The sequence below is a fragment of the Pecten maximus genome, chromosome 1, assembly GCF_902652985.1.
Source record: "Pecten maximus chromosome 1, xPecMax1.1, whole genome shotgun sequence".
Taxonomy (NCBI): domain Eukaryota; kingdom Metazoa; phylum Mollusca; class Bivalvia; order Pectinida; family Pectinidae; genus Pecten; species Pecten maximus.
The window spans coordinates 39,046,367-39,072,775 of NC_047015.1; the positions used below are offsets into that span (position 1 = coordinate 39,046,367).

The 26,409-nt window shown below is 37.0% G+C and overlaps 2 protein-coding genes across 4 annotated transcripts in view; both read right to left on the minus strand.

Moving 5' to 3' along the window:
* Positions 1 to 4,236: 4,236 nt before the first annotated feature.
* LOC117333198 lies at positions 4,237 to 5,537 on the minus strand. Its single transcript, XM_033892375.1, has 3 exons — positions 5,273 to 5,537; positions 4,925 to 4,963; positions 4,237 to 4,431 (listed from the first exon to the last, which is right to left on the minus strand). The coding sequence occupies exons 1-3, from the start codon at positions 5,469 to 5,471 to the stop codon at positions 4,307 to 4,309; spliced, it is 363 nt and encodes a 120-aa protein (XP_033748266.1). The 5' UTR covers positions 5,472 to 5,537; the 3' UTR covers positions 4,237 to 4,306.
* Positions 5,538 to 9,990: 4,453 nt separating this feature from the next.
* Positions 9,991 to 26,409, minus strand: part of LOC117333206 (delphilin-like) — a 34,476-nt gene continuing 18,057 nt past the window's right edge. For all 3 annotated transcript variants that reach the window (XM_033892382.1, XM_033892392.1, XM_033892399.1), the window contains 17 exons: positions 25,314 to 25,357; positions 24,670 to 24,787; positions 23,115 to 23,228; positions 21,908 to 22,384; positions 20,804 to 20,970; positions 19,840 to 19,918; positions 19,611 to 19,670; positions 18,967 to 19,094; positions 18,132 to 18,200; positions 17,592 to 17,678; positions 16,822 to 16,890; positions 16,569 to 16,655; positions 15,086 to 15,215; positions 12,646 to 12,698; positions 12,238 to 12,318; positions 11,448 to 11,609; positions 9,991 to 11,158 (listed from right to left, as the gene is read on the minus strand). In XM_033892382.1, the coding sequence (XP_033748273.1) occupies positions 11,120 to 11,158; positions 11,448 to 11,609; positions 12,238 to 12,318; positions 12,646 to 12,698; positions 15,086 to 15,215; positions 16,569 to 16,655; positions 16,822 to 16,890; positions 17,592 to 17,678; positions 18,132 to 18,200; positions 18,967 to 19,094; positions 19,611 to 19,670; positions 19,840 to 19,918; positions 20,804 to 20,970; positions 21,908 to 22,384; positions 23,115 to 23,228; positions 24,670 to 24,787; positions 25,314 to 25,357 (1,964 nt within the window). In that variant the 3' untranslated portion in view covers positions 9,991 to 11,119. The remainder of the gene's footprint in view (positions 11,159 to 11,447; positions 11,610 to 12,237; positions 12,319 to 12,645; positions 12,699 to 15,085; positions 15,216 to 16,568; positions 16,656 to 16,821; positions 16,891 to 17,591; positions 17,679 to 18,131; positions 18,201 to 18,966; positions 19,095 to 19,610; positions 19,671 to 19,839; positions 19,919 to 20,803; positions 20,971 to 21,907; positions 22,385 to 23,114; positions 23,229 to 24,669; positions 24,788 to 25,313; positions 25,358 to 26,409) is intronic.

The window sequence follows — 26,409 nt, forward strand, 5'->3', positions numbered from 1 at the left end:
GTATAAAACTACAGTAACTGTATGTTGCTGTAAAATTCGTCTTCGTTCTTTGCTCTTATCTTGGATTAAGACATAACGATTCATCCATTATGCATGTTTTAGCTTTCTATATTAATGCTAGGGATATACGTAAGTTTTTGACGTTTATGGTATAAAGCTATCAAGTTAAGCAATGAAAATAAATAGAATAAAAAGAAATCAAATGGGGTTCAAATATTACTTACGGAATTCCCCAGGGGTGCATTCCTAGACCTCTCTTATTCATTGCTAACATAAATGGTAAAATTTAACGGACACAAATGATATCTGTCTATGTTACTTGATATTCTTAGAACATTGCTGAAACATCAATGATTTATCAAAGAAATGGCTAGTAAATAAAGCCAGCTAAAACCTAAATCATGCTTATTTAATATTAGCAGAAAAGCTATTACTACCTAAAGGTTTCCGTCCTCCCCTTCGGAACGATATTATCACTATCGTTAAGGGGAATAACTCGTGTACATTTGGAGTTCGATTATCTCCCCTAGACTGTACAATTATGTGACCTCGTAACACCCATACAACCTACATACACAACATTACATTGATTCTCCGAACTATGCATTACACTTTATTCGCCCTGTATTAGACTATGACGAATTACTTAAGCCCGATATCTTTGTTATTGTCAGGTCGTCAATTAGACGCGCTCATATAGTCACAGCTGGCACTAGACTTACAAGCAGGTTTAAACTCCATGTAGAAATAGGCTGGCTTCCTCTGAGGAAACAAAATACAACAATTAATGACGGAATGGCCAATCGTGTTGTTCCTTGGTATCTTCATACCCTACTTCTACCTCAACACCACCGTACTTGTCATAATCACATATTCGCAGTAGTAATAAGTTTAACTCATCCGTTTGTTACTTGAGCCTTTATCATAGTACATTGTAAATCCTATCCGCGGTCATCTGGTCACTGGAGCACTCTGTAAGACTGTTTAACTCACCCATGCAAACCCGCTGATAAAATTCAAAATTATTTGTTGGTGGTAACAGAATTGTGTCGGATCATGTTGGATTAAGAAATGAGTGCAGTCCCTTAAAAAACAACAAAGCTTTAACTCGCCCACTCACAATTTCTTACTCCTGTTAATCTGAAAACGACACTGACCTCAATGTGTTCATAGCCCTATACATGCACATTTCGGGTGGTTCTTAGAGACATCAAGCGAAAATGTGACTAGACTATAACACGTTAATTTTAATTAAGAAGCTTTAACCATGGTGAGAAGGCTTACGCTTACAAACGTTTTCCCAACAGAGACAAAAACATTTTACTTTTGACGAGAAAGGGTGTGTTTACTGAATATCAGATTCACAGTTCTTGGGACAGAGTTTCAATTATTTCCCAACTTTACACGTAAACTAACCCTCCTCCTATGGAAACGAGGTCTGCCCATAGAGAGGCACGAGAAACAAATACATGACGTCATAACGCAACATCGTGACTTGGTAATTGTGACGTCATGCGTAGTTACATTTTAATTACTGTAACTTACTGTAGCGCGCTTTTTCGGAGCAGCAAGAAATCACAGAAAACTCTCATATTTGAAAGAATTGGACAGGAATTCTTGAGAAGAATACTTTGGAGAATGGACAAGGAACAAATGTATATATTAGTCTTATTATGATTGATTTTTTAGAACTTAGATGTTAATTATATCAAGTCATGATTTTTTTTAGAAATAGCTACGAAATTCGTTTCACTTGTTGAGTATGTATTCCAACTTTTAAATATATAACGACAAACATGCATTTGATATCAATTACTTATATATATGTGTCATATATCTTTATACTCTCTTTAAATCTCGCAATGCTGTACAATGTATACCGCTCGCATTTTTAAAATACCATATGATTTGAATATATACCGTCCGTGTTTAATTTCATATTTTTATTCCTAGGTATATGGTTTCATGAAAATTCTGAGCTTTAATCAATATCTATGTATTCACCTGCATGTGAACTTTGGATGGCAATCCATTACGTATACCAAAATATGTTCGGTACAGTGAAATTTGTAAGAAAGGCGAAGTAAGACAGCCCTTTACATTAGTTCTATTAAAATCGGAACGCCTTGCATTATCCCATTCCGAAGTGAAATAAAACAAATATGGTTTATGAGATTTCAAATTTTAACTTATTCCAGAAATCATTTAACTCTCTTGAGGTAGCTAGAATAAGATTTTTTCTTTATTGTATTGAACTATTTTGAGTATTTATAGTTGCAAAAATGACACCAATAGAAGATTTGTTCTTATCACGATTTTTTTACAACGACAGTTTTGGTTGGTAAAGACATTTCATGATGTTGTTTTCCCTTATGACCAGCAGATTCCTCAGTCACGCGACGTTTTAACATAGACGGACAACATTATGATACAGCATATCATAGGGACAACCTTTGAGGGAGGAAACGAAATCCGGACAATCGGAACCACGTACAACGAGAATAATGGATATGACCACGTCCCTAACACCCACGGATGGGTTAGTACCAAAATATGCCAAAGGTACCAGAAATCACCGAACCATGACCTAGCTGCCGGAGTAGGGACGGCATATCCGTGGTACTTCGGTGTAGGAAAGACCAATGTCGCCGACTGCCAGAACAGCGAGTCAGGATGGTACATGTACAATCAAACGTCAGCTGACACCAATCATTACTACTGGAACCAGACTGGTCCGTCGACTATTTATGACGTCAACAGCGTCAATGGACGCTATAATAGATCGTACCCGACACCAGTAAAGGGTACCATCTGCCACGTCAACGTTAGATGGACAAACGGCACCGATAGTTGGAGAGATGAAACTGCAGGGTACTACGGCAATACAGCATGGACAGATAATACGGACGGACGGAACGACAGGAACATAACACAGGGACACGGAACTTTATCTTCCGACAACGATCATGTCAATGTCACTCCCAATGGACTGGAAACATGGACAAACATGCATCTTAATGGCGCGCGCCACCAGCACAAAAGTTCTCAATCACAGGTAAAGACATTGCTAACATCTTCAAGCAACGTCTTCTTTTCGATAGAATGGCCTGCTCAGTGTCTATTGGCCTTTTGAATAAATGCATGGCTAAGAATAGTGTAACATGCCGACTATAAGTGATTATTCTACTTTCTAATTTGGTAACACTACTTGATATTTAAATGAATACTTAATATTTTCACTTTACAAAAGAGCTACACTGTATCACAAGCAAAAGAGACACTCGATGGCGCTTCACGTAAACGTAAATTATCTTGTGAAGCCGAGGCAAAATCAAACAAGGCCATCAAAGCAGTCACACATACAGTTGATAAGCGCGCCCTCTATAGTCAATTTCGTGTGGTGAAGAAGACAGACCGATCTCCTCCATGTACTGAAAGTTCAAAGATTACACCTAAACTATGGCGAGTCAAACTTGATGACAAAACATTTGTTGACGTCAATTACGAGGATGGTTTACCAATTAACGCAAAAAAAGGCGAAGGCTGTCCCAACCTTGACCCCTGTCAAGGGCAACGAGGCAAACGCCACCATTGGGAACATCAAATTTATCACACTGGAAAACATGAAAGTCGCTGGACGGAAGCTGGAGGTGGTGCTGGCCATACAACAAGGAGAGGAACGACAGGAACGCCTCAGGTTAGAGGCCAAGGTCAGAGCCAAGGTGAAGGTCAATGCTAAAGAGAGGGCGAGAAAGGACAAGAAATGCAATGACCGCAAATGTCAAATGAAGATTGAACTCTAGATGGAAAACGGAACGGAATGAAAATTTGACATTCACGATGATTAGCTTTTACAATTGATTAAAAGGCTGAATCTGAAGACTAATATGTTAAGTTTATTACATCAATACCCAGTTTTAAATGTGATAACTTAATTTCGATCTTAAACAAACTGAAATAATAATAGAAGACACAACTTTACTCGAACTCTTGAAATACCTGTTCCATACTCACGTTTTGTAAGGTTGTACAGTACTTATATATATGGATTTTAATCAAACTATTTGTCACATTCAGATTTATTTTCCTTTAGATATATATACAAATTGTATTTTATGTATGTGTGCATTTAATAAAAAAAATTATTGTGACAATATTATTTATCTTATTTATTGAGGACAGAATCTGTGGCGAATCTGTAGTTCTACATTAGAATAGAATCAACAAAAAATTCAAAACAATTAAAACAGTTTAATTGAAGTCAATGAAGAAACATGAATTATAATTTTTTCGATGTCGGGAATGATTACTTCTTGCCGAAGACTATCCAGTGACTGCTCTTCAATGTGGTGGTAGTTGGGGCTACGGTTGTCACAGTCGCAGAAGGCTTCACGGCCGTGTTCAGGGCAACAATACTGGCCAAGTTCGTGTCTGGACTCACAAAGTAAAGCATGTGTGTGAATAAGGGCCAATTAACAACAAATCGAGGAGTGACTCTTGATGCCCACACTTATAATTACCGATCTTTGACTAGAGTCTAGTTGTAAATTAAATATGTTCTACTCTTTCCCTTTAATCATCTGTGATGGTTGAAAATCATCGTAAAAGAGTGAAGTGGTAGTCCCCCCCACCCCCACACAGAATCTAATGTTGCCTGTTTAGAGGACCATTCAACCTACTGACTAAAATAGTAAATCGTACGCGTACATAAACCTCGGTCGATGGAGAATAATTATATGAATGATTAATTCATAACTCATTTTCACTATTCTTCAAATAGTATAAACGTATAATTCAATGTTCACCGTCTTATATAATAGTTTATTATGGTAAATATGTACTCAATATGATTGGAAAGCAAGCTAACGTAGATCTTATATCAATATTGTGTTATTTTCTCTCCCGAAAATAATTGCGTACTTACTGCTATCCGGAGGCTTCCAATGGGAGGGCGAAAAATCACCTGGAAAACCAAATTAAAAATCATTCTCAACCGATTTGCCGCATTAATTATGGTAATGATATAGGTGTTATTAATTCATCTGGGTTTTTTCTGAAAGTATGTTTCATATTTGAAAAATGTGAAAAGGGATAATTGATATAACCATACACCAAGCAATCTCAAAGGACCAAAAAAGACACACAAGCGAACAACAGTTACATTATATGCCGAATGGATACGGACACCATACAGCTGTTTCGTACTAATTCTACGACTCGTCATTTATACCTTTAAACGGTACACAAAAGAAAGGAAAACATGACGCGTTACCAAACATATTCATCATGGTTCCGACACCTGTTTCCATTGTTTGACCCATTCCACTAGCTAAACCGGTCATCATACCCATCCAGCCTCCAACCATGTCTTGGAATGCGTTAACCATTCCTCTATTGGACCTTCCTGGTTCCAATGGTGCTGCAAAGCAACCGTAGCATAACGCTACCACAAGGATTACGCGCGGGATCATGGTCGAGACCTATATAAGTAAACCTTGTTATAACGCCACTGTCGCCTTGCTACTTATCACAAGGTCCTGCTTGGCATTCAGTTTTCATGTGTGACCTAAAAAGATGACCGAGGGCATTAATAGAACACGTGGACTGGCTGGTGCCAAACAATCAAGATTTGATCGCGCCTAGCGCGCGGAGTAATGATAGATTCAAGAGAATTGAAATTATTTGGGAGAATAACTTGAATATCTTGTTCTCCCAAATTAGCTCTGTGGGTCGTGAGACCATACTTTAGCGTGAGACCATACACTAAAGTATGGTCACGAAGTCAAGATAACACATAATACACAGAGCCCCCAGACTGTCTCTCCTTGCTATAGGGTCACAAAGTATCAAATATGTCGCAGAGTATGACCGTCTCACTGGATTGTCTGGCAGTTATGAAGGCTACCTCCTATACATAAGGGGGCCGCGGTGGCCGAGTGGTTAAGGTGTACCGACACTTTATCACTAGCCCTCCACCTCTGGGTTGCGAGTTCGAAATCTACGTGGGGCAGTTGCCAGGTACTGGCCGTAGGCCAGTGGGTTTTCTCCGGGTACTCCGGCTTTCCTCCACCTCCAAAACCTGGTACGTCCTTAAATGACCCTGGCTGTTAATAGGACGTTAAACAAAAACAAACCAAAAAATCCTATACATAATAAACTCCTCTATTGTAGAGTGACCCCTACATCAAAAAGCCCTTAATTTTGTAGCGCATGACCCTACTTCAAATATGCCCCTTCCTTTTCGACAGAGCTAGTCCGACACCTGCATCAAATGCTCATGTACCAAAACATCTTTTCCCGGACTGTAATAATTTTTCAAGTCGATATCTTTGTGTTAAGCTATGCCATTATAGATAGCTGCGCGATATAACAAGGTCAATAACACTTACTTTGGTTGTCTCACAATGACACTGGAATTAAATGATTACTGTTGGTCACTAGTTAAAAATAATCACGAAATTCGTCTGATTTCGCACGACACTGAAAACGACAACATTAAAGTTTAATCTCGTCAGCTAGGCTTAGAGGGTGAACGTGGTCAGGTTTGAAATTTACAGGTTTAAGCACCTGTCTCCTTGTGAATGACCGTCCGGTCATTCTACCAATAACTTACAATTCACCAACTTACTGCGTTTGTAATTCAGGGAAGAAAATCTGAAACACGAAAAAGTTGGATCTGGATTTTTTGGTTCGTTCATCAGTGCTTATTTAGTTCTTTGTGGCGTTACTTTTTGTCCTCTATTCAAATAAATGACAATATATTCACAAATTCTATTGTGGAAGCAACCAAGCAAATCAAAGAGGGCGACAAATCACCAAAGCTACCAAAGCCAAGTTACCGAGTGGGTAATGGAACTCGCCAATCATCATCTGGAGGTAATGGACAGGTTTCACCAAATAACTCATTAGTAGGCAATGGAACTCGTCATTTTTCGTCTGAGGGATATCTACGGACAGGTTTTTACTGAATAAACAACAATCACCAAAACCTAGTTACCGATTGGGCAATGGAACTCATCGACTCTCCTCTGGGGACATGTTTCACAAACAACAATCACCAAATCCTAACTACCGAGTGGGTAATGAAACTCGTCAATCCTCTGGGAGTAATGGAGCAGTTTCTCGGAATGACCATGCAAACTACTGCCCAGGATACTATCAAAGAACAATCAATTTGAGAGGGAAACCTTCGAGTTTTCCAGAAATCAACAAATGCTAACCAGGACTTGCGAGTGCAAAAGAGAAAACCACATTCTAGTGTTATGCTAATCATTCCTCTATCGGTGAAAACAGAGTGGCTTTATGATTTCTCATCGTCCATACGTCTAGCAGAGATGCCCCTGCCAAATCAGACATAAAATTTGGTATGAAATTTAGTCCATTGTTTAACGTTACAGATCAAACAAGAGGCCAAGAAGGCCTTCATCGCTCACCTGGATATTTCAGTGATCATGGCAAAAATATCTTAAGTTACATGTACATTGCAATCATTTTGCTACCTTTTTTTATGAATCTTCAAACTATGCTTTTAACCGAAGTAGTAATTTACAGGATTTTGCTTCTATTTCCCTTATTTGGCTCTGCCCCTCAGGCCCCAAGGGATCACATTCACCATTATGTAAAATTTGTTCCCCTTCCCCCCCCCCCCCAAGGATGTTTATGACCAAATTTGGTTCAAATCTATTCAAGACTTTTTGACTAGTAGCAATTTGAAGCAAATTATGTTGACAGACGAACTGACAAGGGACGCCGTGCCATGGCATAAGGGCAGGTGAGCTAATAAAAACGTTTCAGTTCATAATCCTTTTGAGCCGTGAAGAAAACTGGTAGTATCTCGCGATCGGTCATGCTTTTCTGGCTGGTTCTCATGATCATCATCACCCTCTTTGACAGAGGAATGATACACAATTACAGAATTTAAAGTTAAGGAGTATTTTGCATCACCAAATAAGAGACACCGCATCATAAATGATAAGAGTGTAATGTTGATTGAGCTGGGAAACTTTTCTTCTTTGTAATTGTCTATAAATGACTAATACTTGGAAAGCAATGAAAATACAACAGTACCAACAACCAATATTTCAAATATTTATTGGTCTTTGAAATGTAATGACTGTAAAGTCTTGAAAGTGATACATGCAGATTGATCTGAAAGATAGTACAATATATCACAGACACAAAAACCCAACCCAGGATCCGTATACATGTATGTGTATTATATGTATATAATGTAATATTTACCATGTTGGAAAGTTGTGTCAGGAGGTCCCCGTGATATACGCCACAATAGGTACATATTTACATGCATTTAATACATTACATTCACATCCAATGTACATACCACTGTAATTTCACTTACAATAGTCAAATATTATATAACATGCATTACATTTTACAGCATCAATGTCGGATACCCACGGTTGATTGCACTACGCTATGCTGCACTGAAAAGTGTATCGTAGCATAGTGCAATCAATTGTGGGAACCCGAAAACAATTTTACTGATACAAAAACAATTAATTCACTTTACATAAATACAAAAATTCATACATGTAATTATAAGGTCCATTTTTTACATTAGGATACATAGCACAACACTTACAAAAGATTTGAGTATGAAAATTCAATACAATAAAAAAAGACAGAGCAAAATGTCCATGGGCATACTTGCCAACTTTTTAAAATTCTCATGGGGGAGAAAGTGTGTGAGCGACATTTTTGACCGGAAAACACATTTCACGCACGACACATTTAGCAAACAAAAACTAAGGGGAGATAATTTGCTATTGGAAAATAAATTCCTTGCATGAACACTCAAGCTTCCTTCCCTCACTTAAAAAAAAGGGGGAAAAAACTTATTTCAAGCTTGGCCAATGATCTTTTTTATTCAAGTTTGGAAAGATAATTATATAAGCAACAAGGTACAAAAAAATAGCTGCAAAATTACATCATTTTTAATTATTTATGGAAATGATTTAACTCACTGTTCACTCTAAATAAAAGTATTTACTTAGATATGTTATGAAAATTATGTTGTAAGATAGATGTCAGTCAATTAAATGCAAATTATCACAATGATATCACTTTCTATGAAGCTTTCTCTCCAGCAGTAAACTTCAAAAGAAAATACCTAAAATGTCACAATAAATATCTAGAGTACAAAATAATAATTTCTGAATGAAATTTCAAATGTTTCCTTTGGATTAGACTACAACAAAGACAATAATACAAAAATAAAAATAAAAAGGGCTGCACCAGCAGTTGTAATCACTATAGGCTTACAACTCAGTACTTTGTAGGTGGGGACTGATATTTAAATTCAAAGTTTTAACATGACAGTATTTAGTTTAAGAAAGTGAGTATTTGTGGACATGTTTTTGTCTTTCAAAATGTGAATTGGGAAAGTTTCTGCCAAAATAACACCAAGTATGCTGATGCTACGGTGATTGAAACAACGTTACCTACCGGCAACCAGGCCTTCGGTCTATATGGTCGTTATTGTGAATTTATTTCCTTGTGCTAATTATCTAAAGATCAGCCAATGTTTAAATGTAGTTAACATTTCAGTAAGTAATCTGTCAAATTTGATACTCTGTTGATAACATTGCCAGTGTTGTTTTCACTTTTTCTGTCCGAGATATACTGTCAAGTAGAGGTCGTTTATGCGCTTGACATCAAAGGCAGTATACGAAGCCATTTACAAGCGTTTAATCAACCATGACTGACCTGCTACAAAACCATCACCACGCGTCCTCAGCTTAATTGGTTTTAATTAATTGTTTATTTATCGGGGTATTGTCACCCTTGCAGTCAGTGAAGTGTCAGAATTTTGTTACGGTCTGTGAGCAGGTCAGTTAACTGACCAATGCCCCACACATATGTCTTTCACCAGCCAGCAAGCGTTACCTGTCATAGGCCTAAGTGAATCTAACAAGATGAATAGGGGCTCCATACGGGGTTATCAAGACATATTCTCCAAAATCGGGAGAATACACTATGTTTTATCTATACGATCGGGAGACGGGGCAGGGAGTCTGGAATCGGGAAATTCCCGACTAAATCGGGAAAGTTGGCAAGTATGAGATTCATGGGACTGTATTGTGATATCAATCATGGAGTGAGTCCCTGTGATTGAACAAGGCAGGAATCATTTCTTTTAAATGATATACAATTTCAGAATAAAACAATGCTACAATGTATCTTTATTGTATCTGCTATATGTAGATATACTACAATATTCTTTCTGTGTTCTAACTTTAACCGATACTAAATCATTAGCTAGTAATTATCAAAATTAAAATGTTTGCTGTAATTTTTTGTAAAACAAGATTTTCCATGTTTATAATTATGTTTTCAGTGAGAAATTTTAAACACAAATATTATAATTTGAGTGGTAATTAGGTATTAATATTACAACAAGAAATCATCTTTAAAAAAGATAAGCAGCATAGTTTTAATGCTGGTGGTTATAATGTAAAACTACTGGTGAAATAAATTAATGAACTAATGCGTTTCAGCACAGATAACAAAATTATATCAGTTTGAATCATTTTTGGTGATACAGACTGAATTTGAATCAGGAATGAAATTTTATTAATGTGTCATTTGAAAAGATACATCCACTTATTCAGCTCGCAATTAATCTTAACTTTGTTTTGTTTTTAACTGCATATCTGCATTTTGCATTTACCGCTACATTGACCAATCACATACTTCATCTTGACCAGTAACGCCACCTGTCGCGTCATATCCGGGCCAAAAGAACATTATACGGCTATGCCAAAAAACAGCTGTACAATGACAGTTATATTATTGTTTTTGTACAATGTTGATAGTTTCGTTCATAATTGTCAGACACACTCATTATCCTGAAGGCACTGTACAGATTCCATAATTAACACAGGAAGATTTATGGATTGATATGCTACACAAATAAATACATGATTATATAGTGAATATTACAGATTCAGATATCAAAACAACTGAAGTATGGTGAATTTAGTCAGCAAAAAATAATTCACACAATTGTAAATAGGGACGTAATTTACACTTATAGCAAGTAAAAGGGGGGATAATTTAAATATGAAGCTGCCTTTGTAGTATTATCAGTCACTTGATGCTAGCGCCGTTTGTACACCATATTATGACGATGTCCTCTCTGAAATAGTAAAACAAAACAAACTCATGAATCAGGCCTGAAAAAAAATTCAACAAGCTTGATTTTTCAATATGTTAGTCTGGAATTGACTCTAATACTCAATAAGCATTATTTACTGGTATCAAAACACAATTTGGCTTCTATTGGACGACTACAGAAAGGTACAAGGGAAAATAATGCATTTTAATGACTTGGAAACATTAGTAAGTAATAGAAACTGAAATTATGTATGTAGCTTATGTTATGTATTCTATGTTACAAGATAAAAGTTTTTTGAGTTGAAACCTACTTCAAACTTTGTGACAAACTCGGAGAAGATTCCAAATATTTCCGTGGTTGATTTCTTAGAGTCTTCCCCAAAAAACTGAACCATAGCCTGGAATTCCTCCATAGTGTTAGCCTGAAGACGGAACAGACCTTGGATTTCGTCTGAGGCTTGTGATATAAAGTGCTGCCTTGTCAAGGACAACTATGTTTTGTTAGTTGTGTCTTTATTAGCAATTACATAAAGCATGCTTTTGTCGAAGGTACTAGTGTATAATCTTACTCTTTATTCTGTTTTATCCTTTATTCTACTTTTTTTATTTATTAACTATTTATTTATTTTTCTCCTAGAACTAATTTTCCAACTCCATGGTATTAATCCTGTATACCACCATTAATTGTCTAGATGGCCCTTACACTGTATATCTTCATTAATTGCCATAATGACCCTTATATACTTACCCTGTATATCCACATTACTTGTCTAAGTGGTCTTAACCCTGTATATCCACAATAATTGTCCAAGTGGTCTTACATGTTTATCAAATTAATTGTCTAAGTGGTCCTATATAACCATGTATATCAAATTAATTGTCAAGAGTGGGTGGGCCTTATAACTTTGTACATCCTCATTAATTGTCTAAGTGGTCCTAACCCTGTATACAAATTAATTGTCTAAGTGGTCCTAACCCTGTATATCCACATTAATTGTCTAAGTGGCCCTAACTCTGTATATCCACATTAATTGTCTAAGTGGCCCTAACCCTGTATATCCACATTAACACTTGTGTCCTATACTTGATTTAAAAGGATACTCCCATGACGTCCTGGAAGCGATCGTTGATCCCTAAGCTAGTCTTCTGTGATCCAAACTTTTCTAATGTGTTGGAGACATCCTGTATAGACAGGAGAGAAGACAGCATAAATTACATGTACCGTTAACATTACTGGGAATATATTTAAATATTGTTGTTATAATAGTGATGTTCTGGTAATATTATATAAATTATATCTTTACACCATCAATTCGAAATTGTTCAGTTCAGCATGAAAGAATTTTCATTTAGCGGAAGTGGCAGGCTGTCTGCTCAGAAAGCGAGAGTTTGCTAGTTCAAGCCCCAGCGTGGCCACATAGGTAGGATATTTTTCATTACTCCTTCCTATCACACATTTATCAATCACATGTATACAATGATATATATTGTCTGTAAAACTGTAATTACCTGTAAGACTTTTCTCAAGTCTTGTAATTCTTGATTCAACATAATGTTTGACACTGAAATGACAAATCAATACATGTAGATATATAAACACAAGTTAATCACTTATTAAAGTTGTACCTGTAGCATGCCTACATAATATTATTGGCAAAATGGATATATGGCAAATCATATCTTTTACCAATGGGATGTTTATGTATTTAGTAGTAATGCAGAGGCATAAAAAGTATCCTACTCTTTTTGGTAGGGGTTGAGTTGGCCAGTGGAAGTGTACTTTTAATACACGATTTTGGTTTGTTTGGTTTGTTTTTGTTTAACGTCCTATCAACAGCCAGGGTCATTTAAGGACGTGCCAGGTTTTGGAGGTGGAGGAAAGCCGGAGTACCAGGGGAAAAACCACCGACCTACGGTCAGTACCTGGCAACTGCCCCACATAGGTTTCGAACTCGCAACCCAGAGGTGGAGGGCTAGTGATAAAGTGTCGGTACACCTTAACCACTCGGCCACTGCGGCCCCTATAGAGATCAACCAACCAATTGTTTTCCCATAGACCTTAGTGTTAACGTTTTGGATTATTTCATTCAAATTCTTGAATTGAATATGACGATTATGGTTTATAACAAAAGTTTAGGGTCTGATATAACACCTAATCAAAAAAAAAAGTTGGGTCCTTCAGCTCAAATTTTCTCCAGGGCAGCCATTTTGAAAATAGGTGAATTTCGCAGTAAAAATTCTCAAAAATCTTAAATGTTTACCTGTTTACTATTATTACGTGAACTTTTGGGAAAAAAACCAATCGGACTTAAGAAATTTATATCAACATTTCTTATTGATAGTTACCTATCAGGCTACATATCTATTTTCTCACTTCATAACATACTGGCCAATCAGTGGCTGCCAGACATTTTATCCTTGGCTCAACGTTCTATACACAGGGGCTGTTTCAAAAATATATTTTTTCAATTGGTTGGTTGTTCCCTATAGCATCTTTCACATTTTTCAAAGATAACTTTTCTGGAACAGGATAGAACCATAGGATATGCTATCAAAATATGCAGTGCCTGACTGCAAGTCTTAGGCTGGTAGGTTGATTCTTCTATTGTACCGGATATGAAATTCTTAAGAGAAAACCACATTAAAATTGAGTTAATTTTGAAATGTAAATTTTAATATCTTGATAAGCTTTGAATTCAAAGTGATGGCTTTTGGTTAATAGCCAAGTATAGAAATCGTGCTACTCAGAAATATAAACAAATAAGATATAGAATAAAGATCAGGGGGAGATAACTCAATGTTATCTCCTCCACCCCCTAATTTCTGGTCTTTTTGTAAAAAATGAAGAAAAAAAGGCCGAACGAGAAAAAAAATTAGGAGTGGAGTCATTATTTAGATAAAAGAGTCGAAACACAGACACAGAACACGGAACCGGGCAAGTGACAACAAAAAATAACCAGATATATCACCAAACACTGAACTGGGGTAGTGACAACAGAACAACCAAACATATCATTGAATACCGAATCGGGGTAGTGACAACAGAACAACCAGACACACACCCACACATTGAACCGGGGTAGTGACAGCAGTACAACCAGCATACCACCATACCCCGAGCCACGATATATACCGCTACAATTGAAATATAGAATGCATGTCCGTATCTGTCCGGTCTATGGTCCTCCTTGTAACACTACATGTGTCATATTTTCATCATCAATCCCCCCTGAATCTCAATTTCTCTCTAAATTCTGCTACAATACCTCCAAGATGAGAATCCTGTCCGAAAATGTGCTAGTCGGTCCCATCATCTGGTTTCCAGGGACGCTAGATGGCACAAAATGTCATATGCGGTAGCTATATGTAGAGATCAACCAACCAATTGTTTTCCCATAGACCTTAGTGTTAACGTTTTGGATTATTTCATTCAAATTCTTGAATTGAATATGACGATTATGGTTTATAACAAAAGTTTAGGGTCTGATATAACACCTAATCAAAAAAAAAAGTTGGGTCCTTCAGCTCAAATTTTCTCCAGGGCAGCCATTTTGAAAATAGGTGAATTTCGCAGTAAAAATTCTCAAAAATCTTAAATGTTTACCTGTTTACTATTATTACGTGAACTTTTGGGAAAAAAACCAATCGGACTTAAGAAATTTATATCAACATTTCTTATTGATAGTTACCTATCAGGCTACATATCTATTTTCTCACTTCATAACATACTGGCCAATCAGTGGCTGCCAGACATTTTATCCTTGGCTCAACGTTCTATACACAGGGGCTGTTTCAAAAATATATTTTTTCAATTGGTTGGTTGTTCCCTATACACGATACTGCCCAAACAATGCTGTTAATGGAATCTTTGCTGACCAGTGGAATTATATTAATTTACCTCTTTCGCTACTTTGATTACGGTAATGTATACATTGTATCAATTTTTTACCTTTGCTTGCCAGTGGGACTGTTGTAAGGTCCTCCCCTACTGATAGGGCATCGGGAAATTGGGAGTACACAGCTTCAGCCAATATATGTATGAATGTCATCTTATTGTCCTTTGTCTTGGTAACATCCAACTGACAATGGAAATTTACATTGAAGATTTGATTATGACCATATGAAGTGGTTTTACTGCTTAATTCTTAATACCATATGAAAAATATTCTCCATTTCAAACGTCAGGTAATCTTTGCTACTAAAGTTGACCAAACTTACTGTGCTAGGATTGATATCCCGACTTACCCGAGATAGGATTGATGTCCTAACTTATTCTAACTTATCTGTGTGGTGGGAGGGTATCGTAACTTACTTAGCCTGGGAAGAATATCCTCACTTACCTGTGCTATGAAGGATATCCTCACTTACCTGTGCTAGGAAGGGTATCTTCACTTACCTGTGCTATGAAGGATATCCTCACTTACCTGTGCTAGGAAGGATATCCTCACTTACCTGTGCTATGAAGGATATCCTCACTTACCTGTGCTAGGAAGGATATCCTCACTTACCTGTGCTAGGAAGGATTTCCTCACTTACCTGTGCTATGAAGGATATCCTCACTTACCTGTGCTAGGAAGGATATCCTCACTTACCTGTGCTAGGAAAGGTATCTTCACTTACCTGTGCTATGAAGGATATCCTAACTTACCTGTGCTAGGAAGGATATCCTCACTTACCTGTGCTAGGAAGGGTATCCTAACTTACCTGTGCTATGAAGGATATCCTAACTTACCTGTGCTAAGAAGGATATCCTAACTTACCTGTGCTAAGAAGGATATCCTAACTTACCTGTGCTAGGAAGGGTATCCTAACTTACCTGTGCTAGGAAGGATATCCTCACTTACCTGTGCTATGAAGGATATCCTAACTTACCTGTGCTAAGAAGGATATCCTAACTTACCTGTGCTATGAAGGATATCCTAACTTACCTGAGCTAGGAAGGATATCCTAACTCACCTGTGCTAGGAAGGGTATTCTAACTTACCTGTGCTAGGAAGGATATCCTAACTTACCTGAGCTAGGAAGGATATCCTCAATTACCTGTGCTAGGAAGGATATCCTAACTTACCTGTGCTAGGAAGGGTATTCTCACTTACCTGTGCTAAGAAGGATATCCTCACTTACCTGTGCTAGGAAGGATATCCTAACTTACCTGAGCTAGGAAGGATATCCTCACTTACCTGTGCTAGGAAGGGTATCTTCACTTACCTGTGCTATGAAGGATATCCTAACTTACCTGTGCTAGGAAGGATATCCTCACTTACCTGTGCTAGGAAGGATATCCCAACTTACCTGTGCTAGGAAGGATATCCTCACTTACCTGTGCTAGGAAGGATATCCTAACTTACCTGTGCTAGGAAGGGTATCCTAACTTACCTGTGCTAGGAAGGGTATCGTAACTTACCTCCTCTAGGAAGGATATCCTAACTTACCTGTGCTAAGAAGGATATCCTGAAGCCTGCTGCCCCGCCCACCCTGTTGTTTCCTTTGTTCATGTAGTTACCCATGGCCAAAATCAACTGTATGGAGGAAAGAAGGTATTATTTTAAGTTAGTCACAGCTAAATTCTAAATCATTTGCATACAGTAGAATAAATTGTCACGCGAAGAAAACAAAATCAGAATGTAAGAATACAGATATGTATTTTTTGTGAGTCTGATTATTAATGGTAGGGTTCATACATACTTCCAATATCTTTGCCAGCTTCTTACTGTGGCGTAATTCTGCAGATGCCTTTCTAATGTTCTGTAAATTCTGGAAATATAACAATACATTGTTTGGTTGTATACCGATTTGTCTTACATACACTAAAGCTATTTTTTTTCACCATTTGATTAAAATTGAAGGTGGTCATTTGTTGAATAAAAACAAAATTGTCAGAAAAATTCTATAGGTATTGCATTTATTTGATTTCATAATATTTACACCACTAATATATATTAGTATTTTTAGAAGTCATGTAAATTTCATTTTTTTTCTTACATTAGCATATACAATGGTGTTTTTCTGATTATTAATTATTTTCAAAAGCTAATTGAAACAGCAACTGACCTTAATCACGCAATTTACAGCATCATCATTGATTATAAGTATTTGTGAAGTAAAATTGCGAGTTCTATACTTGAATCACAAAAATAGAAATATTCTAAAAATGACTCATTTCAGTTTTTGTTTTGACTGGGACCTTTCCTCAACTTGTCAATACCTTTAAATGCACTAAACTGATGAGTGATAGAGCCAAGCTATAATGATCATATAATGTTGACAAATGTTGACAAAACTTTGCACCAAAAATGACAGCTCGCTTGATTCGAACACTCGAGTAACTTGGAAGTTTTCTCGTGATCTCGTCGAGTTCGAGTTAACAAAGTTCTACTGTACATCAGTTTTATTGCATTCTATTGAGATGTTTCAGTAAAGCTACATAAAGTTTGGCATCTTAAGAATGTACATACCTCCTTCATTTCAGCAATCTTCTCGTTGAAATTCCCTTTGAATATTAAGGCTTTAAGTCTTTGTTCATACCCAGGCACACGGCTCATCTACAAACAGCCACACAAACCATAAGCACAAATTATTTGTGATATCTTCATGGCAGCATATACCTCTTATATTATATTGCATGTACTTTCATTGCCATGGAGACCACTTAAAAAGTCATAAATAAATCATTCGAGTGATTTTAAAATGTTTCAAAGCCGAAATACAGTAAAAGACTATTCTAGTAAAATATGTATCCTACAGGAAGACTCCAGACGAAAATGTCTGAGTATGAGGAGTGCTGGAGATTATGTTACTTATTAAATGGCACGGTTTGATCTAAATCACTTCAGTGAGTGGTCTCTATTTGATGAACCTAGAGTAATAACACAACAGAGAAGGCATTATAGAAAATGAGACAAAAGGAATTTTCTCTCTTATGCTTTATTCCCTCAATGCATGTAAGATGAGTCCCAAGATCCTCTAATTTACACAAATATTTCTCTGGATCTTACTTCATATGCAAATCTATCTGGCTTGCTCAAGTCATCAAGGTCTCCATCAAAACAGTCATATTTCTCCATCTGAAATATTGGAAACAGTTTAATAAAGCTAGTACACAATACATCTAAAATCAACTATTTAATATAACATCACCATCAGCCGGACTAGAAAAGTTTCAGGTACCCTGTAACCATATACATGTACTGTTCATCGCTTAAGGGGATACAACACATTCAGGAAATAATGAACCAATTGTCATGAAAATTAACATGAATGATTATCTTGGTGCCACCATTTGCTTTCTTACATCAAATGTTACTATGTCTTTCCATACTAATTTTCTCAATATCTAGACTTTTTGGAGAAATTGTTTTTTATGAAATCATATTACCTTTCTTGCAGTGATAAATTATGATAAATATCAGATTATGGAAGAATAAAAGTATTACCTTACCATGAAAACACATTATTGTAATTTTTCTTTATTTCACATAAGAGGAGTTATCTCCCCTTTAAATTTCATCACGTTCAGTTGTTTTTCAGGTGTCACAGACTTTAGCATATGTATCAGTGCTCACAGGTAGAGATAATTCTTACAAACAGTTCTTAAATGTAGGTCCAATGTTCGACTGGAAAATTTTCTCTTGTGAAGTAACACTATGTGAGCGTTTCATATCCCATTAATTACTCTAGCATTTTAAAATAAATTCCAATACAAAAATTAACAGAAAACAATTTATTTCAATTAATCTGTTGTAACAGAAATCATAGTATTTAGTAAAGAAGTTGTCTGAGTTATTGATATTATGTAGTGATAGTTACGTCACCAAGGAGACAAATACAGACCTCCTGGTGATTCGGTGCAAAGGCAAGGAGTTGACGAAGGAGTTCATAGGTCAGAATTTCCTCATCCATCTGGAATAGTGCCTGCTTCATCTGATTGACATTCATCTTCACATGACCGAGGAGTATGGCTATTAACAGGCGATATGTGTATATAATGTCACATGACCGAGGAGTATGGCTATTAACAGGCGATATGTGTATATAATGTCACATGACCGAGGAGTATAGCTATTAACAGGCGATATGTGTATATAATGTCACATGACTGGGGAGTATGGCTATTAACAGGCATTATGTGTATATAATGTCACATGACCGAGGAGTATGGCTATTAACAGGCGATATGTGTATATAATGTCACATGACCGAGGAGTATGGCTATTAACAGGCGATATGTGTATATAATGTCACATGACCGAGGAGTATGGCTATTAACAGGCGATACGTGTATATAATATTATAAGTAACAACAAGTGAATTAGGACTCTTTTTTATTGAAGTGCACTGTAAACTTGTAAAAGGTACTTCTGTTTATTTCATATTATCCAATCCCCTTATTTAACAACTTAATTATATATACACACACAAAATTGTTCGTAATTTTAACGTACACAATAAACAAATAAATATAACGTATAACTTACAAATATTATAGGCTTTCTTGGCATTAAGGATGAACACTTCTTGTCGTTTTTCAGATATTTCTGTCAAAACAAAAGAAAAAATGTCAAATGATTGCATCAATCTGAATCATGTACTATCTATACTCTGTTCATAAATATGTCAAAAAGGAAAACTTTTTTTTCAACATGAACATGTATATTTTACTTTTCAGCAATTTTTTTTACAATTCACATAGTAAAAGTTACTAACTTTGCCTGGTGGCTCCAGTGCTGAAATGCTGCTCCAATTCTAGGTATTTGACAACATCTTCCAAATCATTTTCTCCCAGCTGAAACAGATGTGATGCAAAATGCATGTACTGGGGTTATTCAATGAAAATGTTAATTCAACTCTTTACGTACTCATTCAAATTTCGCGGTTGCTACTGGAAGTGAATGCTGGGTAGTCCTTTGTGTATTGGAGTACAATGTATATGGCTAATCTTGCAGAAAATGAAAGCAAATTTGAGGCCGTCATTTCGTAGCTATGTAAACAACCCGTATGAACCATCAGAATTCCTTGAAATAGACAATCTTAACGAATGGATATACTTCTGGTAAGTAAAATAATTCATCAATACAATATTTACATTGCTTGTTATTTCTTAAAAACATCATTTCCATGTCAATTCCTTCGTATGACTATGCTGAACCAGCAAGTAATATCAACATCTTTCACGATGTTTTCTGACGATTTGAGTCATCACAAAGGATGGAAGGCATGTTAATTGCGACGTGTGTAGTCGTCATGAAGGATACAAGAGCATGTTTTTGTGACATGTATAGTCATCGTGAGTACGGAAAGAGTCAATAAATAGAGCAAAGAAACATTCTGATTGCATGCAGGCTTCTACATCCACAATCTCTATCAAAATTGCTACATGAATCAGGCTTCTACATCCACAATCTCTATCACAATCGCTACATGAATCAGGCTTCTACATCCACAATCTCTATCACAATTGCTACATGAATCTAAGTAAAAGTACTGTAGCTTCTTCTGACACTATATGAAGCTGGGATGACTACAGATGTGTATTTACTGGATCACCTATATTTGTGTATTCTGGGACACAAGATATATCTCCTGTCTCCCTATCAAAGACAGCAATGGATGCTGGGATACCAAGCTTTTGTTCCCTTATCACCAGCAGCGTTACCCACTAGACACCCACCTGTTCCCATATTGTGTTCTCTACTTTGGTCTGGTCCAGCTTGTCCCAATTGATCCTCTTGACGTTCATTTTCCCACCAACTGATTGGTGATTTGGTGTGCCATTCTGTACCCCTGGAGGAGGAGGTGGTGGTGGAGGTGGAGGTAAAGGCGGAGGTGGGGGTGCCACTGAAATCAATTTTAGTTACAATACATTTAACCAAAAGGATATTTACTTAGTGATGTTCCTAAAGTTTTTCATTTGAGAATTACACTGAATTTTGACATTGATTAGATATGGGAGGAAATGAATCAGCTATACAAATTTATATTACAGCAAAGTTTGGTTAACCATGCTCTGAAGATTAGATGTGGGAAGGAACTCTAGGCCCAGAGACAGAGACAGTCTTCCAGTGGTTAGACGTGGGAGGGGAGAGTAGGGCTAACTATCATCTGATGTTGTAACAGAGACAGTCTACCAGTGGTCAAAGTTAGATGTGGAGGGATCTAGAGGGCCGGCTGTCTTTCCAGACTGTGACAGAGACAGTCTACCAGTGGTCAAAGTTAGATGTGGAGGGATCTAGAGGGCCAACTGTCTTTCCAAATTGTGAGAGAGACAGTCTACCAGTGGTCAAAGTTAGATGTGGAGGGATCTAGAGGTCCAGCTGTCTTTCCAGATTGTAACAGAGATAGTCTACCAGTCGTCAAAGTTAGATGTGGAGGGATCTAGAGGGCCAGCTGTCTTTCCAGATTGTAACAGAGATAGTCTACCAGTGGTCAAAGTTAGATGTGGAGGGATCTAGAGGGCCAGCTGTCTTTCCAGATTGTAACAGAGATAGTCTACCAGTGGTCAAAGTTAGATGTGGAGGGATCTAGAGGGCCAGCTGTCTTTCCAGATTGTGACAGAGACAGTCTACCAGTCGTCAAAGTTAGATGTAGAGGGAACTGGAGGCCGCCAGCTGTCTTTCCAGATTGTGACATAGACCGTCTTTCAGTGGTCAAAGTTAGATGTGAAGGGATCTAGAGGGCCAGCTGTCTTTCCAGATTGTGACAGGGACAGTCTACCAGTCGTCAAAGTTAGATGTGTGACAGAGCATGAATCAATCTACTGTACATTTCACTTTACCTGGAGGAGGTGGGGGAGGAGGGCCAGGGGAAGCTGATTTTCCAGACTGTGAAACCAAAGAGGATGCACTGCCACCACCAGCTTTGACCTTCAGGAAATCCAGGCCAATGGTACTGGTGGCATCCAGATCAGACACTTCTGCAGCCATAGCAGCATCAAGCTCCTTCAAAGCTGTCATGGCACGGCGGTTAAACGAATCTCCAGATTTGATGGAAAATCTTGACTTTTCTATCTCAACATCTGCATCAACATCATTGTCACTATCTGAGCATGTGGAGCTGAACACAATTTCAGGTGGGTATGATACTCCGTTCCTGTTTTCACTAGGAACTGGGGATAATCCATTTCGTTTCCTATGGTAGGACTTTCCCTGTTTGGATTTTTCTTCTGACAGAACTTTTCCAGCATATTCAGCGTAACTTATAGGAATGACAGTAACATACTTCTTTGATTTCAGTCCCGTTTCATCATCAGAGTCTGAAAAGGATGCCAGAATTATAGTTAAATATCATGACAATGAATTTAAACTTGGAACCTGAGGTAAGAGCAAACTACTTCAAAATAGTCAAACCTGTCATATATGACCTTCAAAGGGAGGCAAAAAAAAGGTCACATATGACAGGTGGTCTCTTAATCCAGGTTCAGTATAGTAAATAGCATTGGGAGGGGAAAATATGGTGACTTATGCGAGTGAGTAGCTTAATTCAGGTAGTCACTGAGGCAGGTTTGAATATATGCAATATTAATTGTGCATTGTAAATTCAAGGCTGCATAATCCTGCTGATATAGCTAGATCATGAAAAAATTAGATCTTCTATTGGGATAATCTGAAAAAAAGAAATTTGTAACCTCACAAGCTTGTAACTAGATCATGAAAGAATTGGATCTGCTATTGGGATACATGTATAGTCTCAAATGGAAATCTGTAACCTCTACAAGCTTATGTCTGGTGGGAGAATATATCATTTGTGTCAAGATTGACAAGGTTGAATAAGAGTATAATTTGTGGCTTTATTTTCAGGAATTACCCGATTGGGTAATTAAGATAATGAAATTAATTGATTGTTGCTGGATATCAACAAGGTCAGAAAAGGGGACAAATCTGATTTTTAGCTTGATAAAGAAGAGTGGATTATCCATCAAAAGATAATTGTTGGATAAAATGATATGACCATATTAATAATTGGATCACTTTATCTGTAAAAACCTGTTAAATCTGCATCCATCTTGTGTCCTGCCTGGAATATTTTCTTTGCCTCCTCTACAGCTCGTCGAGTCTCTTCGAGTTCTTTCATGAGAGCCACATCTATATTCTTTGTACCTGTTAGAGGTTATATACATTTTCATCTACTTATCAAACCTATACAATAATATGAAGTATCCAAAAACAATTTCACTTTATTGATGATTACTCTAGGTCTAAATCAGATAATGGCTTCATTACTCAACAAGAGGCCCATGGGCCTTAACGGTCACCTGAGTTTTGAAATATTTCTGTAAATTTGACCCTTTTTGACCCTGCCCACCAGCCCCTGGGGGCCAATAATTGCATACCAGCACACTGCCTTCCAAAACTGCAAATTCCAATAGAAATGACACAAATGATAGTCAAAAATGTGATTTCCTTATATAAAACAACAGTAAAAGGTACCTCCTCCAAAGGGTCAAACATGAGACCCCAGGGTCATGAAATTCACAATATTGGTAAAGCACCTTAAAACCCTTCCACCTATGAAAATATATTTGATTCTGCCTTATTTGGTCTTGAGAAGATATTTTTTGAAATTTCAGTTAAATTGACTGTTTTTGGCCCGCAGCCCATCAGCCCCTGGGGGTAGGTCAGGGCCAACATGTACATACTATCAAACTGTCATTCCATGCTGATAATGTTAACCAAGTTATAATGTATTCCAATAGAAATGAAACAAATGATAGTCAAAAATTGTGATTTTCCTATATAAAAAATAGTAAAGTTTACTCCCTCCCCTGGGCCAAACATGAGACCCCAGGGTCATGAAATGGCACAATTTCGGTAAAGCACCTTAAGACCCTTCAATCTATGAAAAGTATTTGATTCGATCTTATTTGGGTCATAAGAAGATTTCTGTATTTTCAGACCCTTTTTGGCCCCACACATCAGCCCCTGGGGGACAGTCAGGGCCAACATGTACATACCATCAAACTGTCATCCCATGCTGATAATTGTTAATCAAGTTATAATGAATTCCAATAGAAATGAAACAAATGACAGTCTAAAATGTGATTTTCCTATATAAACTATAGTAAAGTTTACCCCCTCCCCAGGACCTTTCTATCTGTGAAGAGTATATGATTCTACCATATTTGGAAGTTGAGAAGAAGATTTTTGAAATTTTAGTCAATTTGACCCTTTTTGGCCCTGCCCCTCAGGCCCCTGGGGGGTGGGGACCATATAATTCAAAATTTTAGTTGACATTCAACCATGGAAGCTTCCTGCCAAATTTCATTGAATTTAGTTGAGCGTTTTTGGAGAAGAAGTCGAAAATGTAAATTGTTTAAGACACACAACGCTGGACCAAAGGCGATTGCAATAAGTCATCCGAGACTTCGTCTCAGGTGACCTACTAAAAAGATATTTCTTAAATAGTCACATCATTTGAATAGCCCACCATTTGAAAAATGAAAAAAAGGGTCCTCAAAATTTTCTACAACAGTCATTGTTTTGCATAAAGTTATTTATATCTACCAATTATAATATTTTGTAAAGACTTTGAAATAACTACCTTCTCTTCCACCTAGGTCATAACCCGGATGCATCTTTTTCCAGAGACGCCCCCTGGCACGCTTCACTCCCGGTTTTTGTGTTCGGTCCGGCATGTCATCATCAGAGGAGTAGGAACTCTGTAGGGATGGCAACTGGGTTTATTAATAATTAGTCATCAACATGGATCCGTAGTATTGTACTCACAGCTAAATATTGTTTCTTCTCCAAATAAATTTTTTCCAACACACATTAACATATTGTTCACCTGCTGAACATGACTACAAATTTATGTTACTAAACTTTTGAACTGTCAGCTTTAAATTTACAGCTCATAAAATATTACATGTATAAGCATAAGCTTATTACAAAGGATCAGCTTATATTCTACCACTGAGGTTTTGACTATACATGTAACATAATCATGTTCATGGATAAATTGCATTTCTTGTTTCATCAAATAACTCTACTAATACAACTGTACCAAAGGTGTTTTTGTTACACACGCCAAATCACAAAGATGATTTGTATATACAAACAGGTATCCTCCTAAAACCTGGTACATATATGAACTACAATATTCACTAATTGCACTTATTGGTTTTTTGAGGGGAATTATCGCTTCACTGCTGGTGTTTATCTGATTTTAATTCAGCAACAACATACCAAGTATTCTCTTCCTCTCCGGAGGGCAGCTGCTGCAACACCAACTGTAGGACAAACAGGTAGATGAAATCACAGGTGTAAGTAATAATAGTACAGGTGTGGTATGTGATACTGATATTGATTTGATCAGTAAGACAAAGAGGATATCTAACAGTGTCTTCAGTCATACCAAATATATTTCACGAATGGGGACTAATATTTTGAAATTTTTCCCAATTGTTACTTCAGCAAAGTATACCGGGTCAGCTTTTACTTTTATAGAATGAATAATGTTCTATGTGAAATTGTTATAAATATCATTATTGCAGGCATATTTATAAGAATTACCTTTCATAAAAATGATCAAGCAATTCTTTATAATAAATGTATCAAGATATCACATACAGAATCGTTTGTTATTCAGAATAACAAGGAACAACTTGGGACTACATTGATTCTGCTATATTACCGCCTGTGGCATTTTGTGTAAAATTCTACTGTTAAACAAAAATTTAAAACAAAATAGCAGGTAGCGTGTCCATGGCACCTTTAAGGCAGTGAAATTGTATCTAAACTAGCCATAATCGTAACAGGAAGAAAGTCGGATTGACTATGATGATGGCAAACATCATCAAAAGTTGTAAATGCAATGTTCTCCTAAGATACCAGGAGTTTAAGAATGGCAGAACATTGTCAGAGGGGTTCATGAATAAAAGGGGAGACCTGAGTAGAGCAAATACCACAAGGACAGCAGACGAAGATTATGGGGAAGGAAATCTTATTGAGTGACAGAGGCAAGTCTTACCAGAGGACAGAAAAGGTTAGGAAGGTGGAGAATACAGATACAGGGTATCAGAAAGGACACATAAGGTGACGGGAAGGTTTGGGAGGAGGAAGTGGACAGAAAGGTTTGAGATGATCAAGTTAATAGTAAGGTTTGGGATGAGAAAGTTGACAGGAAGGTTTGGGATGAGAAAGTTGACAGGAAGGTTTGGGACGAGAAATTTGACAGTAAGGTTTGGGACGAGAAAGTTGACAGAAAGGTTTGGGACGAGAATGTTGACAAGAAGGTTTGGGATGAGAAAGTTGACAGGAAGGTTTGGGATGAGAAAATTGA

Coding starts and splice junctions, on each gene's coding strand:
- LOC117333198 (XM_033892375.1), bottom strand. CDS start 5,471: ATGATCCCGCGCGTAATCCTTGTGGTAGCGTTATGCTACGGTTGCTTT. Junction 4,964..5,272: donor AACCATGATGAATATGTTTG/GTAACGCGTCAT, acceptor TTGGTTTTCCAG/GTGATTTTTCGCCCTCCCAT. Junction 4,432..4,924: donor TTGGAAGCCTCCGGATAGCA/GTAAGTACGCAA, acceptor TTGTGAGTCCAG/ACACGAACTTGGCCAGTATT.